This window comes from Hippocampus bargibanti, linkage group LG04, assembly GCF_051943395.1.
Source record: "Hippocampus bargibanti isolate YZ-2025 linkage group LG04, ASM5194339v1, whole genome shotgun sequence".
NCBI lineage: Eukaryota > Metazoa > Chordata > Actinopteri > Syngnathiformes > Syngnathidae > Hippocampus > Hippocampus bargibanti.
The window spans coordinates 1,412,643-1,433,876 of NC_142737.1; the positions used below are offsets into that span (position 1 = coordinate 1,412,643).

At 40.6% G+C, this 21,234-nt stretch overlaps 2 protein-coding genes across 4 annotated transcripts in view; one reads left to right on the plus strand and one right to left on the minus strand.

Annotated features, from left to right (window-relative positions):
* gak (cyclin G associated kinase) overlaps window positions 1–2,743 on the minus strand; it is a 32,353-nt gene extending 29,610 nt beyond the window's left edge. The window contains exons 1-4 of the mRNA XM_088993472.1: window positions 2,380–2,743; window positions 1,156–1,217; window positions 994–1,053; window positions 34–148 (exon numbers count right to left, since the gene is read on the minus strand). Of these exons, the coding sequence (XP_088849598.1) occupies window positions 34–148; window positions 994–1,053; window positions 1,156–1,217; window positions 2,380–2,521 (379 nt within the window). The 5' untranslated portion in view covers window positions 2,522–2,743. The remainder of the gene's footprint in view (window positions 1–33; window positions 149–993; window positions 1,054–1,155; window positions 1,218–2,379) is intronic.
* Window positions 2,744–4,555: 1,812 nt separating this feature from the next.
* aacs (acetoacetyl-CoA synthetase) overlaps window positions 4,556–21,234 on the plus strand; it is a 29,363-nt gene continuing 12,684 nt past the window's right edge. For all 3 annotated transcript variants that reach the window (XM_088993473.1, XM_088993474.1, XM_088993475.1), the window contains exons 1-11: window positions 4,556–4,826; window positions 6,102–6,205; window positions 7,492–7,612; window positions 8,312–8,425; window positions 9,376–9,473; window positions 10,308–10,422; window positions 11,282–11,363; window positions 12,272–12,425; window positions 15,520–15,600; window positions 15,680–15,804; window positions 20,273–20,337. In XM_088993473.1, the coding sequence (XP_088849599.1) occupies window positions 4,697–4,826; window positions 6,102–6,205; window positions 7,492–7,612; window positions 8,312–8,425; window positions 9,376–9,473; window positions 10,308–10,422; window positions 11,282–11,363; window positions 12,272–12,425; window positions 15,520–15,600; window positions 15,680–15,804; window positions 20,273–20,337 (1,189 nt within the window). In that variant the 5' untranslated portion in view covers window positions 4,556–4,696. The remainder of the gene's footprint in view (window positions 4,827–6,101; window positions 6,206–7,491; window positions 7,613–8,311; window positions 8,426–9,375; window positions 9,474–10,307; window positions 10,423–11,281; window positions 11,364–12,271; window positions 12,426–15,519; window positions 15,601–15,679; window positions 15,805–20,272; window positions 20,338–21,234) is intronic.

The window sequence follows — 21,234 nt, forward strand, 5'->3', positions numbered from 1 at the left end:
TATTATGAAATACGTGTGACTAAATACACTTACCTTTGCATAGTTCAGTGAGGATGAGGAACTCAGCCTGACCGGTGTCCGACTCCTCCTTGCCGATGGAGGCGGCGGAGCAAAACTGAACCACGTTGGGATGTCCCGACAGCTTTTTCTGCAAGAAAGTTTATGAACAAAAGGAAAAAACATTGTGAAATACAGATAACGTCCGAGTTACGACCGGCGCCATTTACGACAACTCATATTTACGACCACGACCGCCAGACCTTTTTTTTTAAATTTTATTCTACGCCTGGCACCGCAACGCAGCCGGCAACTGTACTACAATTTTGACCAGCCAGCATGTCACACACTCACACAGCAATCTACTGCGTGACTACACTCAATACAGTAGTTATACAGTGCAGATACCATCTCCTGTAGTACTGTACACTGCTTTTTTCCTTCGGCGTCTGCCTGAGTCCGAGCATGTGTCGGGCGACCTCTTCTGGCCGTTAGCAGGGAGAGCGATTTTTCAACAGCTGTATTCTTTACGTGTAAGTGTTTTCTTTCACTCACGAAAAAAATCTAAATATAACATATAAATCAACGACATGAAATATAAAATGATAAAAACAACACTAAAAGGTAAGTAAACCATTTATAAATGAACTGTACAGTAAACAGTTTTGTATACATTACAGGTATAGTTATACAGTAATAAAAATCAATAATACAAAATATAAAATGATAAAAATGACACGAAAGATTAGACTTTTTTTTATTATTTATAACATTTATAAATGAACTGTAATTAGTTCGGGATACAATAGTATTCAATAGAAAACATTGCTTAAAAACAACAGATTGATATCCTGTCGTGTAAACGTCACGTCGGCCATTTTGAATGGATTTTGACTTACGACCGTTTGACTTACGATCGTTTTGTCAGAACGGAACCCGGTCATAACGAGGATGTTACCCGTATTTTCAAAATCCAAAATCAGATTTGAGGCCTACCATGAAGCAAACCTCCTGGATGATTTCCTTGTTCTTCTCATCCTCGTTGGACAAAAGTCGCTGGAGGAAAATCAAAAAGCAGAATTTAATGTGTGGCGGTTAAAAGGTATCAAAGCTGAGGAAGTAAAAGTGAATTGATGGAAGGTTGACGTTTCCCCTGACCTTGAGAGCGTAGTCTTTGCCACTGCTGACGTCCTGAGCTTCGTAGACAAAGGCAAAGCCACCTGAGGGACAACACATAGCTCAAATTTTCTAAAATGTCAATATAGCATAATCACTCCTAGCTGTAGCTAGCTAGCTATTAGCTCTAGCTATCAATCTATTAGCTCTCAAATTTATTCGGGAATTGAAAATATGATGTAGAGCTCCATTCCTGAATTTGTTCAGGTTTTGTTTCTTCGTGCTTGGGTGCCAATAATCCAGTGTATCAGCTAACTAGCTATATATATAGCAATCTAGGTGGCTTGCTACCTATCTAGCTGTCGACAGTATGGCTACAGGCTGGCTAACTCTCTAGCTGGCTAGCTATTAGCTATATATTGGCTTGCTAGCTAGCTTTCTATCTATTTGTCTTAATATTCTATTTGAATTACTTCCGGGTTGAGTGAACGCTGGCATGTGCGTGGCTGCCGCTGCTCAGCCATTGAAAAACTTATCTTGTGACTGCAAAGTGACCTTGAGAGTTTTGAAAGGCGCTTATAAATCAAAATTATTATTATTAATAATAATAGCTAGTTAGCTAGCTTTTCTCTCTATTTGAGTTATTCCGGGTTATTGGCTAACTATTAGCTGGCTAACTAGCTTCCTGTCTATCTGAGAGTCAAGTGAATGCTGGCGCGTGTGGCTGCCGCTGCTCACCCACAGAAAAACAGTGACTTTAAAGTGACCTTTAGAGTTTTGAAAGGCGCTTCAAAAATGAAATGTATTCTTATTATTATTATGACCATTCTGCCCACTTTCTCCTAATTGATTGCTCGCTTCAACTCCTTCGCATCGGCTTTATTTCTTATCAGTACGGTGTCACGTCACTTTATTTCTTTTTATTATCATTCGAAATAAGTCTTGTTCTGACCCAAGTACAAACATTGTGCGTCGAAAAAAAAGATAAGTTTAAAAAAAACAGGTGAATGTAAACAGGTGAATTCGCTAATAAGAGGCGCGAAGACAACTTGCAGACAGCTCAACATTACTGCAAAATCATCATCATCATCAGTTTAAAATTACAGTACAGTACATCATTTTAAAATCATAGCAAAAAAATCGCTTCGCGATGAATATCAACTTAAATGACTGTAACTGTCATTGCTTGCCAACTGGATACAAGTTAGCAAGTTAGCTTCCCAAAGGCTAGTTAGCACAATTCCACCGTGACTGTCACCCTTTTACCTTCCGCAATCACCCGCTTGATCCGCAGTTTCATGTCGCCCAGCTCGACCATCTGCCCCACGAAGTCGTTCTGGTCGCGGCTTGCGGCTCCGACCGAGCCGGGCCCGGCGAGGAAATCCAACGCCGATTGGAACAGCGACATTTTGGTCCAATTTGTTTTTTCACTTATTCGTTTCCTACTTTGCACCAAAATGCCGGTCGGGGAAAGCTGGGGGTTAGGGGGGCGTTGGTGACGCCGACGGAGGTCCGAGCAGACTCGTTTGTAGTTCTCTTAGAAGAGTTGAAAACCTGCTGACATTTATTTCCGATTGTCAAAATGACCACGAAGACCGTAGCCATTACTTCATTGTAGCTCGACCCTATTTCCGGGATAGCTGGTGACGTGGGTGCACGAGATGATCACGTGGGAGGGTCCGGCGCTGACTTCCGGGACGAACAGAATGTCACGATCATGTTGTGAAACGCATATTATTGTTATTTTAATGCCCCAATAGTTATGTTTATTATTTAAATGTAAATATATACGTACTTTTTAAAAAGTTCACATTTGCGTTTTGTAAGTAACGTAAAAAAATATAAAGATGGATAAACACGAAAATATGGCATATCTTCTGTCCAATAAAGTTCTTTCGATTCACCTTTACATGTTTTGAAAAATATGTACGTCTATGTTTTATTTGTATTTTTTTGTTTTTTTTTTAGTGTTTTATTATTTTTTTATTTATTTGCCGAATAAAAAATGCTGCGTTCGCTGAAAGTAGGAAATCGAAACACGTTCCCACTCGGATTGTCTCAGTTTAAAGCGTATTCACCAAAATGATTTTCAGACAGTCACAACAGTCTGGTTGTGAGGAGCGAGGAGAGCTTTTCACGAAATGAGGTGGACTTTCCTCTTCATGTCTCCTGATTGGGCACACCCCCTCCAACGTCAAAGTCTCTTGACTCACCCGGAAGCAGTCAGCCCCTCAGCCAGCCTCCCTCCCCTCACCTCCCCAAAATATGAAGCCATCTCTCGGCCGATGTGGAACCAGAGCGCGAACGGCCAATCACAGCCCGGAGGGTTGGGCCACGTGCGCGCTCACACACTCAGGAGACGTTGAAGACCTCGATGACCGCCGATGACCTTTAGTACACGTTACAAAGAAAGGTCATCTGCATAAGAAAACAATTTGGGTAAAATAAAAATGGAAGTAGTATTTTATTGCTTTCGTACAAGTGTAAAACCATATTTTACTGTATACCATTGTGTGATATGTAACATGTCACCAACATAATAAATGACATTTTTATTTAATTGATCTATTAGCTATCTAACAAGCTTGCTAGCTAGCTACCCAGCTATCTATTTGCTATCTAACTAGCTTGCCATCTATTTATAATAATAATAATAATAATAATAATAATAATAATAATAATAATAATAATAATAATAATAATAATAATACAAGGTCACTTTACAGTCACAGGATATGTTTTTCTGTGGGTGAGCAGCCACCCGCGCCAGCGTTCACTCAACCCGGAAGTAACTCCAATAAATAAACAGCTAACAAGCAAGCTAATAGATAGCCAATAGATAGTCAATAGATAGACAGCTAGCTAGGTAGCTAGATAGCCGTATAACTAATAGATAGCCAGCTAGATAGCTAGCGAGCCAGCCAGATAGCTAATACATAGCAAATAGATAGATAGATAGCTAGGTAGCCATAATATATTTCATTATAAGCGCTTTTCAAAACTCTCAAGGTCACTTTACAATACATATCTTTATAGAGCACATATGTTATTAAATTATTATATTATTAATAATATATTGTTATTATATAAGTTATCTATTAGCTAGCTAGCTAACGTTCTATCTATTTGAGTTATTTTTTTTTTAACGTTCTATCTATTTGAGTGAACACTGGCGCGTGTGGCAACCGCTACTCACCCACAGACAAACTTATCCTGTGACTGTAAAGTGACCTTGATAGTTTTGAAAGGCGTTTAGAAATGAAATGTATGATTATTATTCTTAAATCATCGATCTGATCTGGCACTTGCGGCCATCGCCCCGCCCCTTGCATCGCCACTGTCTTGAACACGCCCTATTTGTGACGTCACCACACATGAGCGTGTCTGGTTCCTCTTTCCCGCCCCGCCCCGCCCCCTCCCGCCCCTCCCCGGCACTTCCTTGACAGCCGCGAGCACACGCGTGAAATTCCCACTGTGACTGTAGTACAGGGACGAGCCGGGCAGCTGGCTGTTAGCTTAGCTTGTAGCATTCAGCCCGAACCAGCGACGTATCGTCGAGTGAAGGCCGGACAAGGACGCCAACATGTCCACAGACAAGAGCGACACGATCATGGAGGCGGAAGACAAGGTGTTGTGGTATCCGCACTCCAAGAGGGACACTCGGATGGACCAGTTCAGGCGGCAGGTGAACCGCGAGCACGGGCTCGACCTGGGTGAGTCGCCTGCTCGCTTGGTCTCATTTTGTTCAGGGGCTTTTCAGCTCTCTTCGATGTCGGATTACTGGCCGCAATCAAGTCGGGCAAGTGAGCGCTGACAGCGGTGTACCTCCGCCAAGGCTGGTCAGTGGCAATTGAAAAGTACTGTACAGTGATACCTCAGCGAACGAACTTAATTGGTTCCCAGAAAGTGTGTGTCAGGCGAAACGTTCATCTGCCGAACATTTATTTCCCATACGAAACCATAAAAAATAGAATAATCCGTTCCCAGGTCCTCATAACACATGATTTTCTACTAAATAAGCCTTAATACTACACAAAATATACCTTGTTTTATGTATAATAAACGTATTGTAATTAAATAAATAAACCTTACTGTCTAATAAAGTCGTTTTATTGACCTTTGTGATGGTCATTGATGTAATTGCCTCTTGATGATATCCAAGTCAGTGCTTTCTCTGCGATAATACCCTCACTCACAATGTCCCCTGCTAGCTGCTTTTTGCTAATCCAAATCAACAGAAGTTTTTCACCTCTTCTATTGCCTGAAACCGTTGCTTAGACAACACAAAAACACCCTTCGCCGCACATAGCAATGGTCGACTTAGCATACTGGTACTGGGACGCTAACTCACACAAACGCACAGCTCGTTAACGTTTTTCGATGATCTCTTTCTTCTGCTCCACCGTCATTTTCTTGAATGTCTTCTTAGGCTCAACACTAGCCTGCGGTGGGGTCTTTTTCGGTCCCATAATAGCAAAAGTACTCCACTCGATAACAAACCACATCTGCACTCAGAGAGGGCGTGTGGAAAACGAGTCCGCCAGCCACCGTAGCGCTTTGTGATTTTTTTCGTCCGCTGACAACTAATTCGTATGCCAAGATTAGAAATTGTTTGGCAGAGGGCTGCAGAATTCAGACGTCTGTCATAAATGGCTACGTCTCCTGCCGGCAGTAAAGACAATCTTTCTGGGTCAGAGCCTTCGTAAATAAATTTCCCCATTTCAGTGTCTACCCTCCACCCAAAAAAAAGACAGATCACCGGCACGATATAGCGCTCCTTTTGGTTGCCGTGGAAACCAAGTTGAGGTGATGAGAGGAACATTTCTCCTTGCAAGTGTTCGCTCATTTTACATTTTGCATGCTTGACCCAAAGTGCCGGCCAGGACAACATGGTAGCGGTTAGCATGTAGCATTATCATTCGTCAATCAATGCAAAGGTGTTTATTGACTGTTTTTTTTTTGTTTGTGTTTGTGTCTCTCATCGCAAGTCAACTACGGGGACTTGTACCAGTGGTCGGTGGACTGCTACGCCGATTTCTGGTCACACGTGTGGAGATTCTGCGGGGTGGTTAGCTCCAAACCCTACCATCAGGTTCGTGGTGCTCCAATTTATCCAAAAAAACAACAACAAACATGTTGAGCAAAACTAGGGGATGATATTCATTGATTATTCGTCAAGTGTAAGCAAAAGAAGCACTTTAATACTTTCTGTCATTAACTAATTCACTGCCAGACGGTGTGCAAAAATGTGTCCACTCCAGTGCCAGGGTTTTTGTCATTGTCACTCAAATTCCAGGAACCACGGAATATTAAGTTTTAGGACGACATCCACAGTCAATTCAGCGTTAGAAACCTTAGACTATCTTCTTTCATCAGAAAAAAATAGCTAATTCCTAAGTTATATGAGTCTGGAGTTATCTGACCTTGAAATGGGGGCATCTGTACAAAATACAAGAGATACATATTGGTTTATGTAGCGCTTCTGCTGAAGCTGTAACAACGCGCTAACATGAACAAAAGCTCTTCTTTCATCAGCAGAGTTAATTCGGAAATGATATAGGTCTGGAGTTATCTGAGCTTGAAAAGGGGGTGGGTGTACAAAATACAATAAACAAATTGATTTCTATAGCGCTTTAACAACAGCTGTAACAAAGCGCTAACATGGACAAAAGATCTTATATATATATATATATATATATATATGTGATTACATTCAAATTATTTTTGCATCAATTATTTTATCCGGTTTCCTCCCACATTCCAAAAACATGCGTGCCAGGCTTTCTATCTACTTGAGTTATTAGCTAGCTAGCTTTCTATCTATTTGGATTATTAGCTCACTAGATAGCTTTCTATCTATTTGAGTTATGAGCTAGCTAGCTAGCTTTCTTTCTATTTGAGTTATTAGCTCGCTAGCTAGCTTTTTATCTATTTGAGTTATTAGCTAGCTAGGTAGCTAGATAGCTAGCTAGCTTTCTATCTATTTGAGTTATTTGCTATCTAGCTGTCTATGTGAGTTATTAGCTAGCTAGATAGCTTTCTATCTATTTGAGTTATTAGCTCGCTAGCTAGCTTTCTATCTATTTGAGTTACTTCCGGGTTGAGCGAACCCTGGCGCGTGTGGCTGCCGCTGCTCACCCACTGAAAAACTTGTCCTGTGATTGTAAAGTGACCTTGAGAGTTTTGAAAAGCGCTTAGAAATCAAATGTATTATTATTATTATTATTATTATTATTATTATTATTATTATTTGTCTGCGCGTGCGTCCTTGTGTGTATCTTTATCTGTTATCACACGTGTTGTGTCTCCGTCCATTTTTTTATTGTGCATTTGTGCGCCATGTTTCACTATCTGCGTGCCGGCATGTGTGGATTTCAGGTCGTGGACGTCTCCAAACGGATTTCCGATGTTCCCGAGTGGTTTTTAGGCGCCCGCCTTAACTTTGCGGAAAACCTACTCAAACACGCCGACCAGGACAAAGTTGCTCTTTATGCTGCGAGTGAGTACACCACACACACACACACACACACACACACACACACACACACACACACACACACACACACACACACACACACACACACACACACACACACACACACACACACACACACACACACACACACACACACACACACACACACACACACACACACACACACACACACACACACACATTCCCGTTTCAATGGTTTTGTGAGGTCCTGATAACTCCAGAGTGAGGACCACAGTTGCTGATAAGTTTAGAGAAGAACTAGTGTTCCATTTGAACACTAAATGTCAGCCCATTTCCCACTTCAACTTCTTTAAAAACAAAGAATTAAAAGTGGACTTGAAACTGAAATAACACCGGGAGTGAGGTTTCTGAATGGCTACATTCAAAGTCCTCACCCCTGTGGTGAATTTAGTGAAAATATGACTTTTTGTGGTATGAACTTTTTCCTCTCATTAACCACGGACACACACACACACACATAAACACCCAAAAAAATCATTTTGGGTGAATTTGTGAGGACCTCTCTGAAACTTTAACAGATGCATATATTGACCCTCTCGAAGGCTTTCGAATGAAAAACTTGTGAGGACCGGCCAAATGGTCCTCGCAATTACGGATTGTTCTCTCTCATTTGCCCTTTTAAAAAAAAAAATATGTCAAAATATTGTTTTGAACTTGTAAAAAATGTCTTTTGTTTTACAGCTGAGGCAAACGAAGAGATTGTGAAAGTCACGTTCCGGGAGCTGAGGCGTGACGTGGCGTTGTTTGCCGCCGCCATGAGGAAGATGGGTGTCTGTACTGGAGACAGAGTCGTAGGTGAGTTACCAAAATGCTCAAGCCCGTGAGTGAGTGAGTGAGTGAGTGAGTGAGTGAGTGAGTGTGAGTCTGTGTCTGTGTGAGTGTGTGAGTGTGTGAGTCTGTGAGTGAGTGAGTGAGTGAGTGAGTGAGCGAGTGAGTGAGTGAGTGAGTGAGTGAGTGAGTGAGTGAGTGAGCGAGTGAACGAGTGAGCAAGTGATTGAGTGAGTGACTGAGTATGTGAGTGAGTGAGTGAACGAGTGAGCAAGTCATTGAGTGAGTGAGTGAGTATGTGAGTGAGTGAGTGAGTGAATGTGTGAGTGAGTGACTGAGCGAGTGAGTGACTGAGCGAGTGAGCGAATGTGTGCGTGAGCGTTTGAGCGTGTGACCAAGTGAGTGAGTGAGTGAACGAGTGTGTGAGTGAGCGAGTGACTGAGTGACTGAGTGTGTGAGTGTGCGAGTAAGTGTGCGAATGTGTGCATGAGCGTTTGAGCGTGTGAGCGAGTGAGTGAACGAGTGTGTGAGTTAACGAGTGAGTGAGTGTGTGAGTGTGTGAGTGAGCGAGTGACTGAGTGAGTGAGTGACTGAGCGACTGAGTGTGTGAGTGAGTGAGTGAGCGAATGAGTGAGCGAGTGAGTGAGTGAGTGAGTGAGTGAGTGAGTGAGTGAGTGAGTGAGTGAGTGAGTGAGTGAGTGAGTGAAGACCTGTCCTCTGTCTCTTCTAAGAAGAGAAATAAAAGAAAGCACGTCCGCAATGTCCTTGTCCCTCCCAATCACTACGCAGAAGATAATTTCTGAGCACTTAGTTGATAATCTGGCAACCGATGCCCGCACATGTGGTTGCCCGCTCGGTGAATTCTGTCACGAAATCATCAATCGTTTCATTGTCCACATAGCAAACCGGTGGCCGTTTTCATTCGACTTGGTATGAATTCCAGATTGATGCCTTAATATGCGGGTGTGTCCTGATAGGCTACCTTCCCAACGGCATCCACGCGGTGGAAGCCATGTTGGCTGCGGCTAGCATCGGAGCCATTTGGAGTTCCACTTCCGTCGACTTTGGAGTCAATGTGAGCAACTATTTTGTGTTTGAACGCATTCACTGACAGACGATGTTGTTGTGGAAAAGAAAAAACATTAACAGAGGCCATGGTTAGCACTTTATTGGCACCCAAGCATGAAAAAAACAGCACAGAACAAATTCGGGAATGACACTCTACATATTCCTCCACATTTTCAATTCCTGAATAAATTTGTTAATGGCAGTGAATGAGTTAATCAACAAAAGTATACACATTTAACCCCCCCCCCCCAAAAAAAAAACAAACAAACATATATCGTCCATAATAAGATGAAATGATTTAGTAAGCTTTTTTTTCCCCTGTTGCGCGTCTGGCTGCCACTGCTCACATGCAGGTAAAAAATGTTGTTCTTATCCTGTGCCTGGAAAGTGCCCTTGAGAGTTTTGAAAGGCGCTTATAAATACAATGTATTATTATTATTATTTATTATTATTATTATTATTATTATTATTATTATTACCACCTTTAAAAAAATGCAGCTCGTGTCTTTTGTGGTGTTATAGCGCCTCCTTTGGACAAGAGTGGCACAGCATATTACAATACACACCCAAGAAATACTCATGCCATAAAATGTATACAATGTACTTAAGTAATAAGTCCAAAGTAATCCCACAAGTACTTGATTACTTGAGTAAGCGTTAATAATTGTTCTCTTGTTCATTTTCTCCTCAGAGCAAAATCTGAATTAGTACAATGCAAGTTTCATCGTAATTTGCTGAACATGTTATTTTGATTTTTTTGAATTGAGTGTCTTGAAAGCCAAAAGCTTTCTTTGAAACCGTTTGAAAACCTTTCGTACCTTCATTTTTGCTGTGTTTTCAGGGCGTTCTGGACCGCTTCTCGCAAATCCAGCCCAAGCTGTTGCTGTCTGTCGCCGCTGTCGTTTACAACGGGAAAACCCACGACCACGTGGAGAAGCTCACTTGTGTCGTCAAAGGTCTGTAAAACCCAATCCTAACTCGCAATCAACCACAACCACAACTTGAAAGTAGACCTCATTTAAAGGACAACCGACGCCTCCGGACCATAATCCATAATTTATAAAATGGCTTCAAATGACTTCTGGTGAGCGTATTTGACAAAGATTCCACCGCTATATTTTACCTTTTATGACTCGCGCTGAATATTCCGGAAGTCTTGTTTTTGAGTTGGTGACGAGTCCGTACGTGACGTCACTAAAGGAACGCCCCTGGCCGAAAAAAAAGACACATTCCTTCCATCACGTCAATGCATTTTGCTGTACTTTGGTCTGAAAACGTCATGTAGGACCAAAAAGAGGCAGAAGAGGGCGACAAAGCTCCATGTAAGGAATTAATCAGCCTGTGCAAACGGGCTGATTAATTCCTTACACTGCTTGGTTGCCATTTTCTGCCTTTTTTGGGTGCGACATTTCCCACCCCTGATGCCTCAAAATTTCACAGAATAAATTCTTTAATCGATTGCAAACATGTATGCTTTCCTCTTCAGAACTATTTGAATCATATTCATAACTGGATGAGTAACAAAAACAGAATATTCTCCGAATCTGAAGCTATTGTTTTAATTCTCGAGCAAGGACACCACGAACATGGGGGCGGGACCTTCTGAACTGCCCACTTCCGGTTTCAAATCGAAGTACTTTTTAGACACTTTAAGTGTCTTACTAAACATATCATTTTGGGTATTTTAGATGCTATAAAACCTTTTTCTGATGTCAGTTAGGAAACCAAAAAAGTGACGTCGGTTGTCCTTTAAAACCCGAACTTGATCAACCTCTGGCTTAAAACCAAAATATCCAAAATGTGTCTGTCTCGTAGGCCTTCCTGACTTGCAGAAGGTGGTTGTCGTCCCATACGCTCTTGACAAACAACATGTCGACCTCTCTAAAATTCCCAACAGGTATGTTCATAATAATAATAATAATAATAATAATAATAATAATAATAATAATAATAGTCAAAGTCAGCTTTATTGTCAAATATGCTAATATGCATGACATACAGCACAGATGAAATAATAATAATAATAATAATAATAATAATAATAATAATAATAAATAATAATACATTTTATTTCAAGCGCCTTTCAAAACACCCAAGGACACTTTACAATAAAAACAATAAAACAAAGCACATAACAATAAAACCATAAGTAAAATGATACATAATAAAATAGCAGATAGAACTAGACATTGAAAGCAATTTTAAACAAGTGGGTTTTGAGGTGATCCTTATAATAATAATAATAATAATAATAATAATAGTAATAATAATAATAATAATAACAGCGCTCCAATTTCAAGCTCAGATAACTCCAGACCCATATAACATTAGGAATTATTTTTTTTTTTCCTGATGAAAGAAGAACATCTAAGGCACAGGTGTCAAAGTCAAGGCCCGCGGGCCAAATCCGGCCCGCCACATCATTTTTTTCCGGCCCGCGAAAGCAAATCAAACTTGTTAAATTCCATGATGATTGCTAAAATCTGAGCCAAAATTTCATATTTTTGGATGTCAACCACAATAAAAGTATTATTCTTGACTTCAGATTTGAAAACGAGTTGTTAATTAATTTGCTGTGTGCTCTACATGTAATATTTGAAGGGATTTAAACATTCTAATGGCTTCCCCAAATTCATAACGGCCCTCGAGAGGAAACCATAACTACAATGTGGCCCGCGGCAAAAAATGACTTTGACACCCCTGATCTAAGGTTTGTAACGTGTATTGAATGTTGATGTAGTCCTACAAAAAAAACAGCCGTATACTGTACATTTCGAAAGCATGTATTCATATTTTTCTATCCAGTGTGTTTATCGACGACTTCTTGGCATCCGCTCGTGGCGACGGCGACCATTTTCCCCAGCTGGAATTTGAGCAACTTCCCTTCAGCCACCCGCTTTTCATCATGTACTCGTCAGGAACCACCGGAGCTCCCAAATGCATGGTGCACTCAGCCGGGGTGAGAAGAACGCTCGCGGACGCGACCTGTTGAGATAAACTCACATACTCTGGCATTTGACACCTCAGACGGGGCTTTAAACCCTTATTTTGAAACGTCACATACGTTGGAAGCTTCTGGTGGAAAAAAAAACATCCTGTCATTACGTCGGCTTCCACCAGAGGGCAGCAAAGTTCCATCAGCACATTAAAGGAGGGCAGTACAGCTCAGGCTAGCCACAAATAAACTAATTTTAAAGGACAACCGACACCATTTATTTTTGTTTCCTAACTGACATCGGAAAAACATTTTGTAGCATCTAAAATAGCCAAAACACTCAGGCTGATATTTTTAGTCAAATGTAAAACACCAATAAAAATGACTTAAAGTGTCCAAAATCTGCAAAAAAATGAGCTGCGAATTGGGCATTTTCAGAAAGTCCCGCCCTCATTTCGTGACGTCACGCCAAGACATCTTGCATTGCTGAAAAATCAAAGCAATGGCTTCAGATTCGGAGAATATGCTTTCTTGTTACACATCCAGTTATGAATATGATTCAAATAGTTCTGAAGAGGAAAGCATACATGTTTTCAATCGAGTAAAGAATTTATTCCGTGTCATTTTGAGGCAAACGGGCGGGGGGAATATCACACCCAAAAATGGCGACCAGCTCCTGTGAGGAATGAATCAGCCCGTTTCCACAGGCTGATAAATTCCTTACATGGAGCTTTGTCAGCCTCTTCTGCCTCTTTTTGGTCCTACACGTTTTCAGACCAAAGTACAGCATTGACGTGATTGAAGGACAGCTACAACGTGTCTTTTTATCTGTCAAGGGGGGGTCCTAAAGTGACGTCACGTACAGACTCGTCACCAACTCAAAAACAAGACTTCCTGAATAGTCAGCGCGAGTCTTAAAAGGTAAAATATAGCTACATGCGCTGGAATCTTATTAAAATCCGCTCAGTAGAAGTCATTTGAAGCCATTTTACAAATTATGGACACAACTTGTCCAGAGACGTCGGTTGTCCTTTAAATGACCAGCCGTTCATTGAAATCTTGCCCATGACTTCAAACCAGAACAAAACAACCACAAAAAAACTTGAAAATACTACTACTAATGCTACTGCTAATGCTACTACTAATGCTTCTACTAGTGCTACTACGACTGCTACTATGACTAATACTACTACTAATAATACTAATACTATTCCTAATACTATTCCTATTACTAATACTAATACTAATACTAATACTAATACTAATACTAATACTAATACTAATACTAATACTAATACTAATTTTTGATGCTATAAAAGTTTTTCTGATGTCAGTTAGGAAACAAAAAAAAATGGTGTTGGTTGTCCTTTAAATGACAAGGCGTTCATTGAAATCTTGCCCATGAATTAAAACCAGAACAAAACAATCACAAAAAAATGAAAATGCTACTACTAATGCTACTGCTAATGCTACTGCTAATGCTACTACTAATGCTTCTACTAATGCTACTACGACTGCTACTACGACTGCTACTACGACTGCTACTATGACTAATACTAATACTAATAATACTAATACTAATTTTTGATGCTATAAAAGTTTTTCTGATGTCAGTTCGGAAACAAAAAAAAATGGTGTCGGTTGTCCTTTAAATGACGAGGCGTTCATTGAAATCTTGCCCATGACTTCAAACCAGAACAAAACAACCACAAAAAAACTTGAAAATACTACTACTAATGCTACTGCTAATGCTACTACTAGTGCTACTACGACTGCTACTACGACTAATACTACTACTAATAATACTAATACTAATACTAATTTTTGATGCTATAAAAGTTTTTCTGATGTCAGTTAGGAAACAAAAAAAAAGGTGTCGGTTGTCCTTTAAATGACGAGCCGTTCATTGGAATCTTGCCCATGACCTAAATCCATAACAACTAATCACCAAAAAAAAAGTGAAAATCTGAATTTGAAACCTATACACCAACTCCTGACTCCACCAACGGTTTCTCTGGTCCTATTAAACTCCTCATCCCGATCGGTTCCCGGTCTCGGTCCGTCATTTTGTATCAGGCTCACGCTGGTCTCGCTCCACGCATAATTGGACAGTAACGGCGCCGTCAAAATGTTTGGCCCTCTGCCAATTACAGGCGTTTTTGTCGCGGTTTTCACCAATCAAAAAAAAAATGGCAGATGAAAAGAGCTCGGTGGCCGGCGACGGCTGGTGACTGCGGAAGGAGGCTGAAGGGGGAGGCTATCTCCACATGTTTTGTATTTTTTCATCCCCCTTATGGGGGCGGTGGTGATGATGAAAAGCAGCGAGCGGGTTGCCAAATTAGTGGAGAGGACCAACAGGCCTACTGCAACACAAAAAACAGCTTGTAAATCACAACAATAATAATAATAATAATAATAATAATAATAATAATAATGTGTGTGAAATGTAAATTTCTCCACTGCGAGACTAATAAAGGCAAATCCAATCCAATCAGATAATAATAATAATAATAATAATAATAATAATAATAATAATACCACTACGACTACTACTAATGATACTGATACTGCTAATGCTAATGCTATTGCTAATGCTAATGCTATTGCAAATGCTCATGCTCATGCTAATGCTAATGCTAATGCTAATGCTACTACTAATGCTACTACTGCTGCTGCTACTGCTGCTACTAATACTACGACGAATACTACTACGAATACTACTACTGTAATGTTACTAATACGACTACTAGTACTGCCACTACTACTACGACTACTACTACTACTACTCCTCCTACTACTACTAATACTAATACTAATCTCTGTTACTAATACTGTTACTAATACTGTTACTGATACAACTACTAATACTGCCACTACTAGTACTACTACTAATACTACTACTAATACTAATACTAATACTAATACTAATACTAATACTACATTTAATTTCTAAGCGCCTTTCAAAACTCTCAAGGACACTTTACAGTCACGGGATAAGATTTATTTATGTATTTTTTTTTTTTTGTGCGGGTGAGCAGCGGCAGCTGTCACCCGCACTGTCATAACCCTTAGCGTGAAAACCCAACCCTAGTTAATGAAAACCAAAATGCGTGTGCAGGGTACCCTCATCCAGCACCTGAAAGAACACATCCTCCACGGCAACATGAGCAGCAGTGATGTCATCATTTACTACACCACCGTAGGTTTCCAAGACGACCGGTTTTGATTGACATATGGCGTTGCTCTTACCACGCCGCGTGTTGTGTGCGTGATGTCAGACGGGCTGGATGATGTGGAACTGGCTGGTGTCGTCGTTAGCGGTGGGCGCCTCGGTGGTCTTGTACGACGGCTCGCCGCTCATGCCGACGCCCAACGTCCTCTGGAACTTGACCGAGACGCTGGGGTAAGCCATCCGCCGGTCACGTTCGCGCTATGACCTGGAATGTTCTTTCAATGTGTCAAAAAAAAAGCGACATTGCTAATGCTAAAGATGAAGGATTTGGCGGCCTATCCCCAGCTTGTCGACCGCCGCCGCCATTCGCCGTCAGAAAAATGTACAATTCACCTGGACATATCTCATTTTTTTTTTACACCAAGAACCTAAAAAAAGTACCTTGCTCTCCTATGCACTCCCTTAAAATGACTAAAGTGTCCAAGCTGGCTAGCTATTAGCTATCTAGCTGGATAACTGTTGGCTGTTAGCTGGTTAGTTGATGGCTATCTAATCACTATTTATTTGCTATGCATTAGCTAGCTATTAGCTATCTTGCTGACTGGCTGTAAGCTGACTAGCTGTTGGCTATCTATGTGCAATTTATTTGCTATCCGTTAGCTAGCTATCTAGCTATTAGCTATCTTGCTGACTGGCTATAAACTGGCTAGCTGTTGGCTATCTGGCTATCTATTAGCAATTTATTTGCGATCCATTAGCTAGCTGTCTAGTTATTAGCTGTCTAGCTGGCTGGCTGTTAGCTGGCTAGCTGTTGGCTATCTGGCTATCTAATCGCTATTTATTTGCTATACATTAGCTAGCTATTAGCTATCTTGCTGACTGCCTGTAAGTTGACTAGCTGTTGGCTATTTGGCTATCTATGAGCAATTTATTTGCTATCCATTAGCTAGCTATCTAGCTATTAGCTATCTTCCTGACTGGCTTTAAACTGGCTAGCTGTTGGCTATCTGGCTATCTATTAGCAATTTATTTGCGATCCATTAGCTAGCTGTCTAGCTGGCTGGCTGTTAGCTGGCTAGCTGTTGGCTATCTGGCTATCTAATCACTATTTATTTGCTATCCATTAGCCAGCTAGCCTTAAAACCCTAATTGGAAACCCTAACCCTTAACCCCACGTGGAAAACCGATTGTAGACTCTGAAACCTAACCATAATTTGAAAACCTAACTCATGTCTGTCTCTCTATCCTTTGTTTGAAACCTTCACTCTTAAAATCCTAATCTCTCTTAAGAACAAAACTTTGAAACCTTGTTAACACTTATTACAAACCCTAATTTGAAACCTTCCCCACAGTTTGAATCCCGAAATCTCGTCTTGAAACCTTCTTTTGAATCCAAACATAAATTGAACTGATCACTCTGGTTTGAAACCCTGCACTGAAACGCTAACCCTAGTTTGACACCCTAATTTGAAACCCTATCTTGACACCTTATTGTCAATCCTTGTGTCAAACAAAGGTGGGTTTGTTTGATTCAACGGCTATATTTGCGAAGTCAATCGTGTGCTATCTCGTTATGCCTCCACCCCAAAAATGCGTCCTCATGTCAAATACGGCATTCCCGCTTTAGAGTGCCTCGTAGTCCGCTGTGACTGTGACTAAATAATCCAAATAAAGTCTAAAAGTCAACAGAGAAATACATCCGCTACAGAAAAGTCATCAAAGTGACAAGGGTACTTGGACTTGGTCCCATCGAACGGTACGAATTGTTTAAATACGAACTGAGGCGTGACCAGTACACGTTAGCTGAAGCGTCGGGCAGAGAAAGACAAAGAGAAAACATACTCCGCCCCCCCCAAAAAAAGAAACCAATCGGGCGCATCGACTTCGGTGCCAAGCAAACAATGAGTATTCAAAGATAACGCCGCTCGCTCTTGCGTAAGATCGAATTGGATTAACCACAGCAGTTTATATCGCTATGGTAACCACCAATGTGACCCCTCCCCCCCCCCCCCCCCCCAAAAAAAAAGTAGCCGAAAAATATGGCAAACAGGAGTGGAGTCCAAGTTGGGATTGACTCCGTAGGTTCAAATCAATCCATTTCCATCGTCGGCGGTTGATGGGGTGAGAGTGCGACGGGTCTTCGCCAGTTGCGCCGGCAAAGTGAAATCAAGTCGATAGTCGGGTAGCGCAATCTGTTCGCGGTCGACGGGTCAAGCGTCCGCCGTTCAGCTGTCCCAGAAAATTGCTTTTGTCCAACCACTTTACCGCGACGGGGACAATTCGGCCTCTCGAATCGATCGCTTTTTCGTAGGCTCGATGAGATTTAGTAGGCGTGTCCGTCGTAGGCGGACTCCGCCCCTAAAAAAATGTCACCAGTGGATGAGGGACGAAATGGACATGAAGCTGTCGCATCCATTGACGGGAAGAGACTCCTGTCCCATGTAAATCCGCTTCAATTCCAAGCCGCGCCCATTTGCGACAGCTCGCTAGTTAGCGATCGACCTTCCTTAGCTAGCGATCCAAAAGTGATTGAATCGGATTAGCCTTCATTAGTCTCGCAGTGCAGAGAAATTGACATTTCACAGCAGCAAAGTGATGGACGGAAGAGGAAAGGAAAGGAAGAAGTAGAAAAACAAAATACAGGAGCTGCTGTAAAGACAGCCACTCTCGCGGCGCCATCTTGAAGTCAAAACAAAAACAAAATAAATAACAAATAATATGACACAACACAAAAGACAGACAGTCGTTCAATCTTAAGCACTTTCTAGATCAAGGAGGAGAGGCTCAAAGCGTCCTTTTCACCAGTGGATCTGGGACATCATGGTTAAATGTGCACGTCTGCTATAAGCTAAATGTTAAAAGCAAACACCAAGCTGTGGCATCATCCATTGATGAAAAAAGATTGTCTCACATCTCCTATCCCACCTACTGTGAATCTGCATCAATTCCAAGCCGCGACAGTTGTTAGCGTTAAGCCATCACCATCAACACCGCGAGTCGCTGTAAATGCCAATTATCGGACGTGAAACGGCGAGTGGAAGTCCAAATCTAAAGGTCCCGGAAGCTTCACTGTGAGTTTCAGGCTCTCGGAAGCTGTGACAGATTTAGCCCCAATTAAATGCTCCAACCTTCCTTCGCAGGACCAGGATGTAAAAAAAAAAAAAAAAGTTGTCAGCTTCTCCCAGAGGGTTTTACACCCCGCACCCCCCCTGATGTGGAAAATGTGTCTTCACCCTAATTGGTTAAAAAAAAAAAGAATCCCACTTTCAAAGCTGGTACAGTGATACCTCAGTTTACAAACGCTTTAGCTCACGAACTTTTTGCCTTACAAACATTACATTGGCGAGCATATAGTCTTGGCTAACCAAACCCAAAGGAGCGCTAATGGCTGGCGGACTAGTTTTCGGCGGATGAACACCAAACCACACAGTCAAACATCGCCACGGTAGCTGGCGGACTAGTTTTCGCTAAGTTAACCATTGCTACCATCCATTGACAACTGTAATAATAGTAATAATAATAGTAATAATAATAGTAATAATACTAGCTAATACTACTACTACTACTAATAATAATAATCATCATCATCATAATAATTATTATTATTATTATAATAATTATTAAAATAATTATAGTAATTATAGTACTAATTGTTATTATAGTAATAAGTAGAATTATAATTATAATTACAATTATATTATAATATATATAAATAATATAATAATAATAATAATTATTATTATTATAATAATTATAGTAATTATAGTACTAATTGTTATTATAGTAATAAGTATAATTATAATTACAATTATATTATAATATATTATAATATACTTATATTATAATAATTATAATCATATTTATATTTATAACTATAACTATAATAATTATAATTATAATTAAAATAATTACTATAATGACAATAACAATAACAATAATAATAATAATAATTACAATAATTATAATTATTGTAATAATTATTTTAATTATTATTGTAATTATTATTACAAATATAATAATAATAATAATAATAATAATAATTAGTATTATTATTATTATGATTATAATTATAACAATTATAGTAATAATACATTTCATTCATAGGCCCCTTTCAAAACTCTCAAGGTCACTTTATAGTCACAGGATCAGTTTTTTTTTGTGGGTGAGCAGCGGCAGCCACATTCGCCAGCGTTCACTCAACCCGGAAGTAACTCAAATAGATAAAAATCTAAATAGCTAATAGACGTCCAGTAGATAGATAGCCAGCTAGCTAACTAGCTAGCCATATAACTAATAGATACCCAGCTAGATAGCTAGCTAGCCAGCCAGATAGATAATACACAGCAAATAGATAGCCAGCTAGGTAGCTACAGTATAGCTAGATAACCAGCTAGATTTTTTCACATTTTATATATTTTTTTCATTTGTGTATTTAATTACAATTCATTCATTCATTCATTCATTCATTCATTTGTTTCTTTGGCCGCCATCCGGGGTGTAGGTTTTTGAAATGCAACTTCAAATTCGGGTATCCGATCTGAGATCAAGTCAATTGTTGGCTTCCATCCTAAAATCTCAAATTCATGTTTTATTTTATTTTATTTTATTTTATTTTATTTTATTTTATTTTTTGACGGTTGGTGTAAAAAAAAATCCCAGATTTCACCATTTTCCTTTTCATTTGACCTTTCTTCTCCAGCATTAGCATCTTTGGCACTGGGGCCAAGTGGCTGTCGGTCTTGCAGGAGAGGAACCTGAAGCCTGGTCAGTGAAACACACGCACATACACACACACACACACACACACACACACACACACACACACACACACACACACACACACACACACACACACACACACACACACACACACACAGACACACACACACACACACACACTAAACGCACGCCCACGGGGACCAGTCGACAGTGAAACGGCGCCAATAAATTTGCGTTTAAACAATCAGAGCAGATGGACACGACATCGCTAACGACGACGGTGATGTTCGGCGAGCGGGTTCTACCGACTAATGTTTTTTTGAGTCGTTTCGGCAACAGTTTGCCGCGCTTGCCACTCAATCAGCGGCATAAAGAGGGTTTCGTTACGCTTCTACTTCACTCGCGTCACCGGGAGGAGCGTCGGCTAATTGCTTTTAGTGTTGCGGCTCTCCCGAGATGACAAAGTGGCCGGCGATCGTCGCGGGAGCCGTGTCGGCGCTTGTTAGCCGCACCGCTAATCTTGCAAGCCCCTTCAACAACGCAACTGCCCGATCTTCAACGAGCCTGTGTGTGATCAATAGTGACGTCACAAACAAGGAGGCGGGACCTTCTGAAACTCGACATTTCCGCGGTCATTTTCAAGTAGTTTTGGGACACTTTAAGTCATTTTTGTTGGTGTTTTGCGTTTGACTAAAAATATCCGCCTGCATGTTTTGGCTATTTTAGATGCTATAAACGTTTTTCTGATATTAGTTAGAAAACAAAATAAAAATGGTGTCGGTTGTCCTTTAAAGAATCATAAAAATGGATGTTGTGTGTGTGTATGTGCGCGCGCTCTCATTTCTGTGTGGTTATGGGGACATGAAAATGTGGTGTGTGTGTGTGTATGCTCTCATTTCTGTATGGTGGGGACATGAAAATATTTCTGTATGGGGGGACATG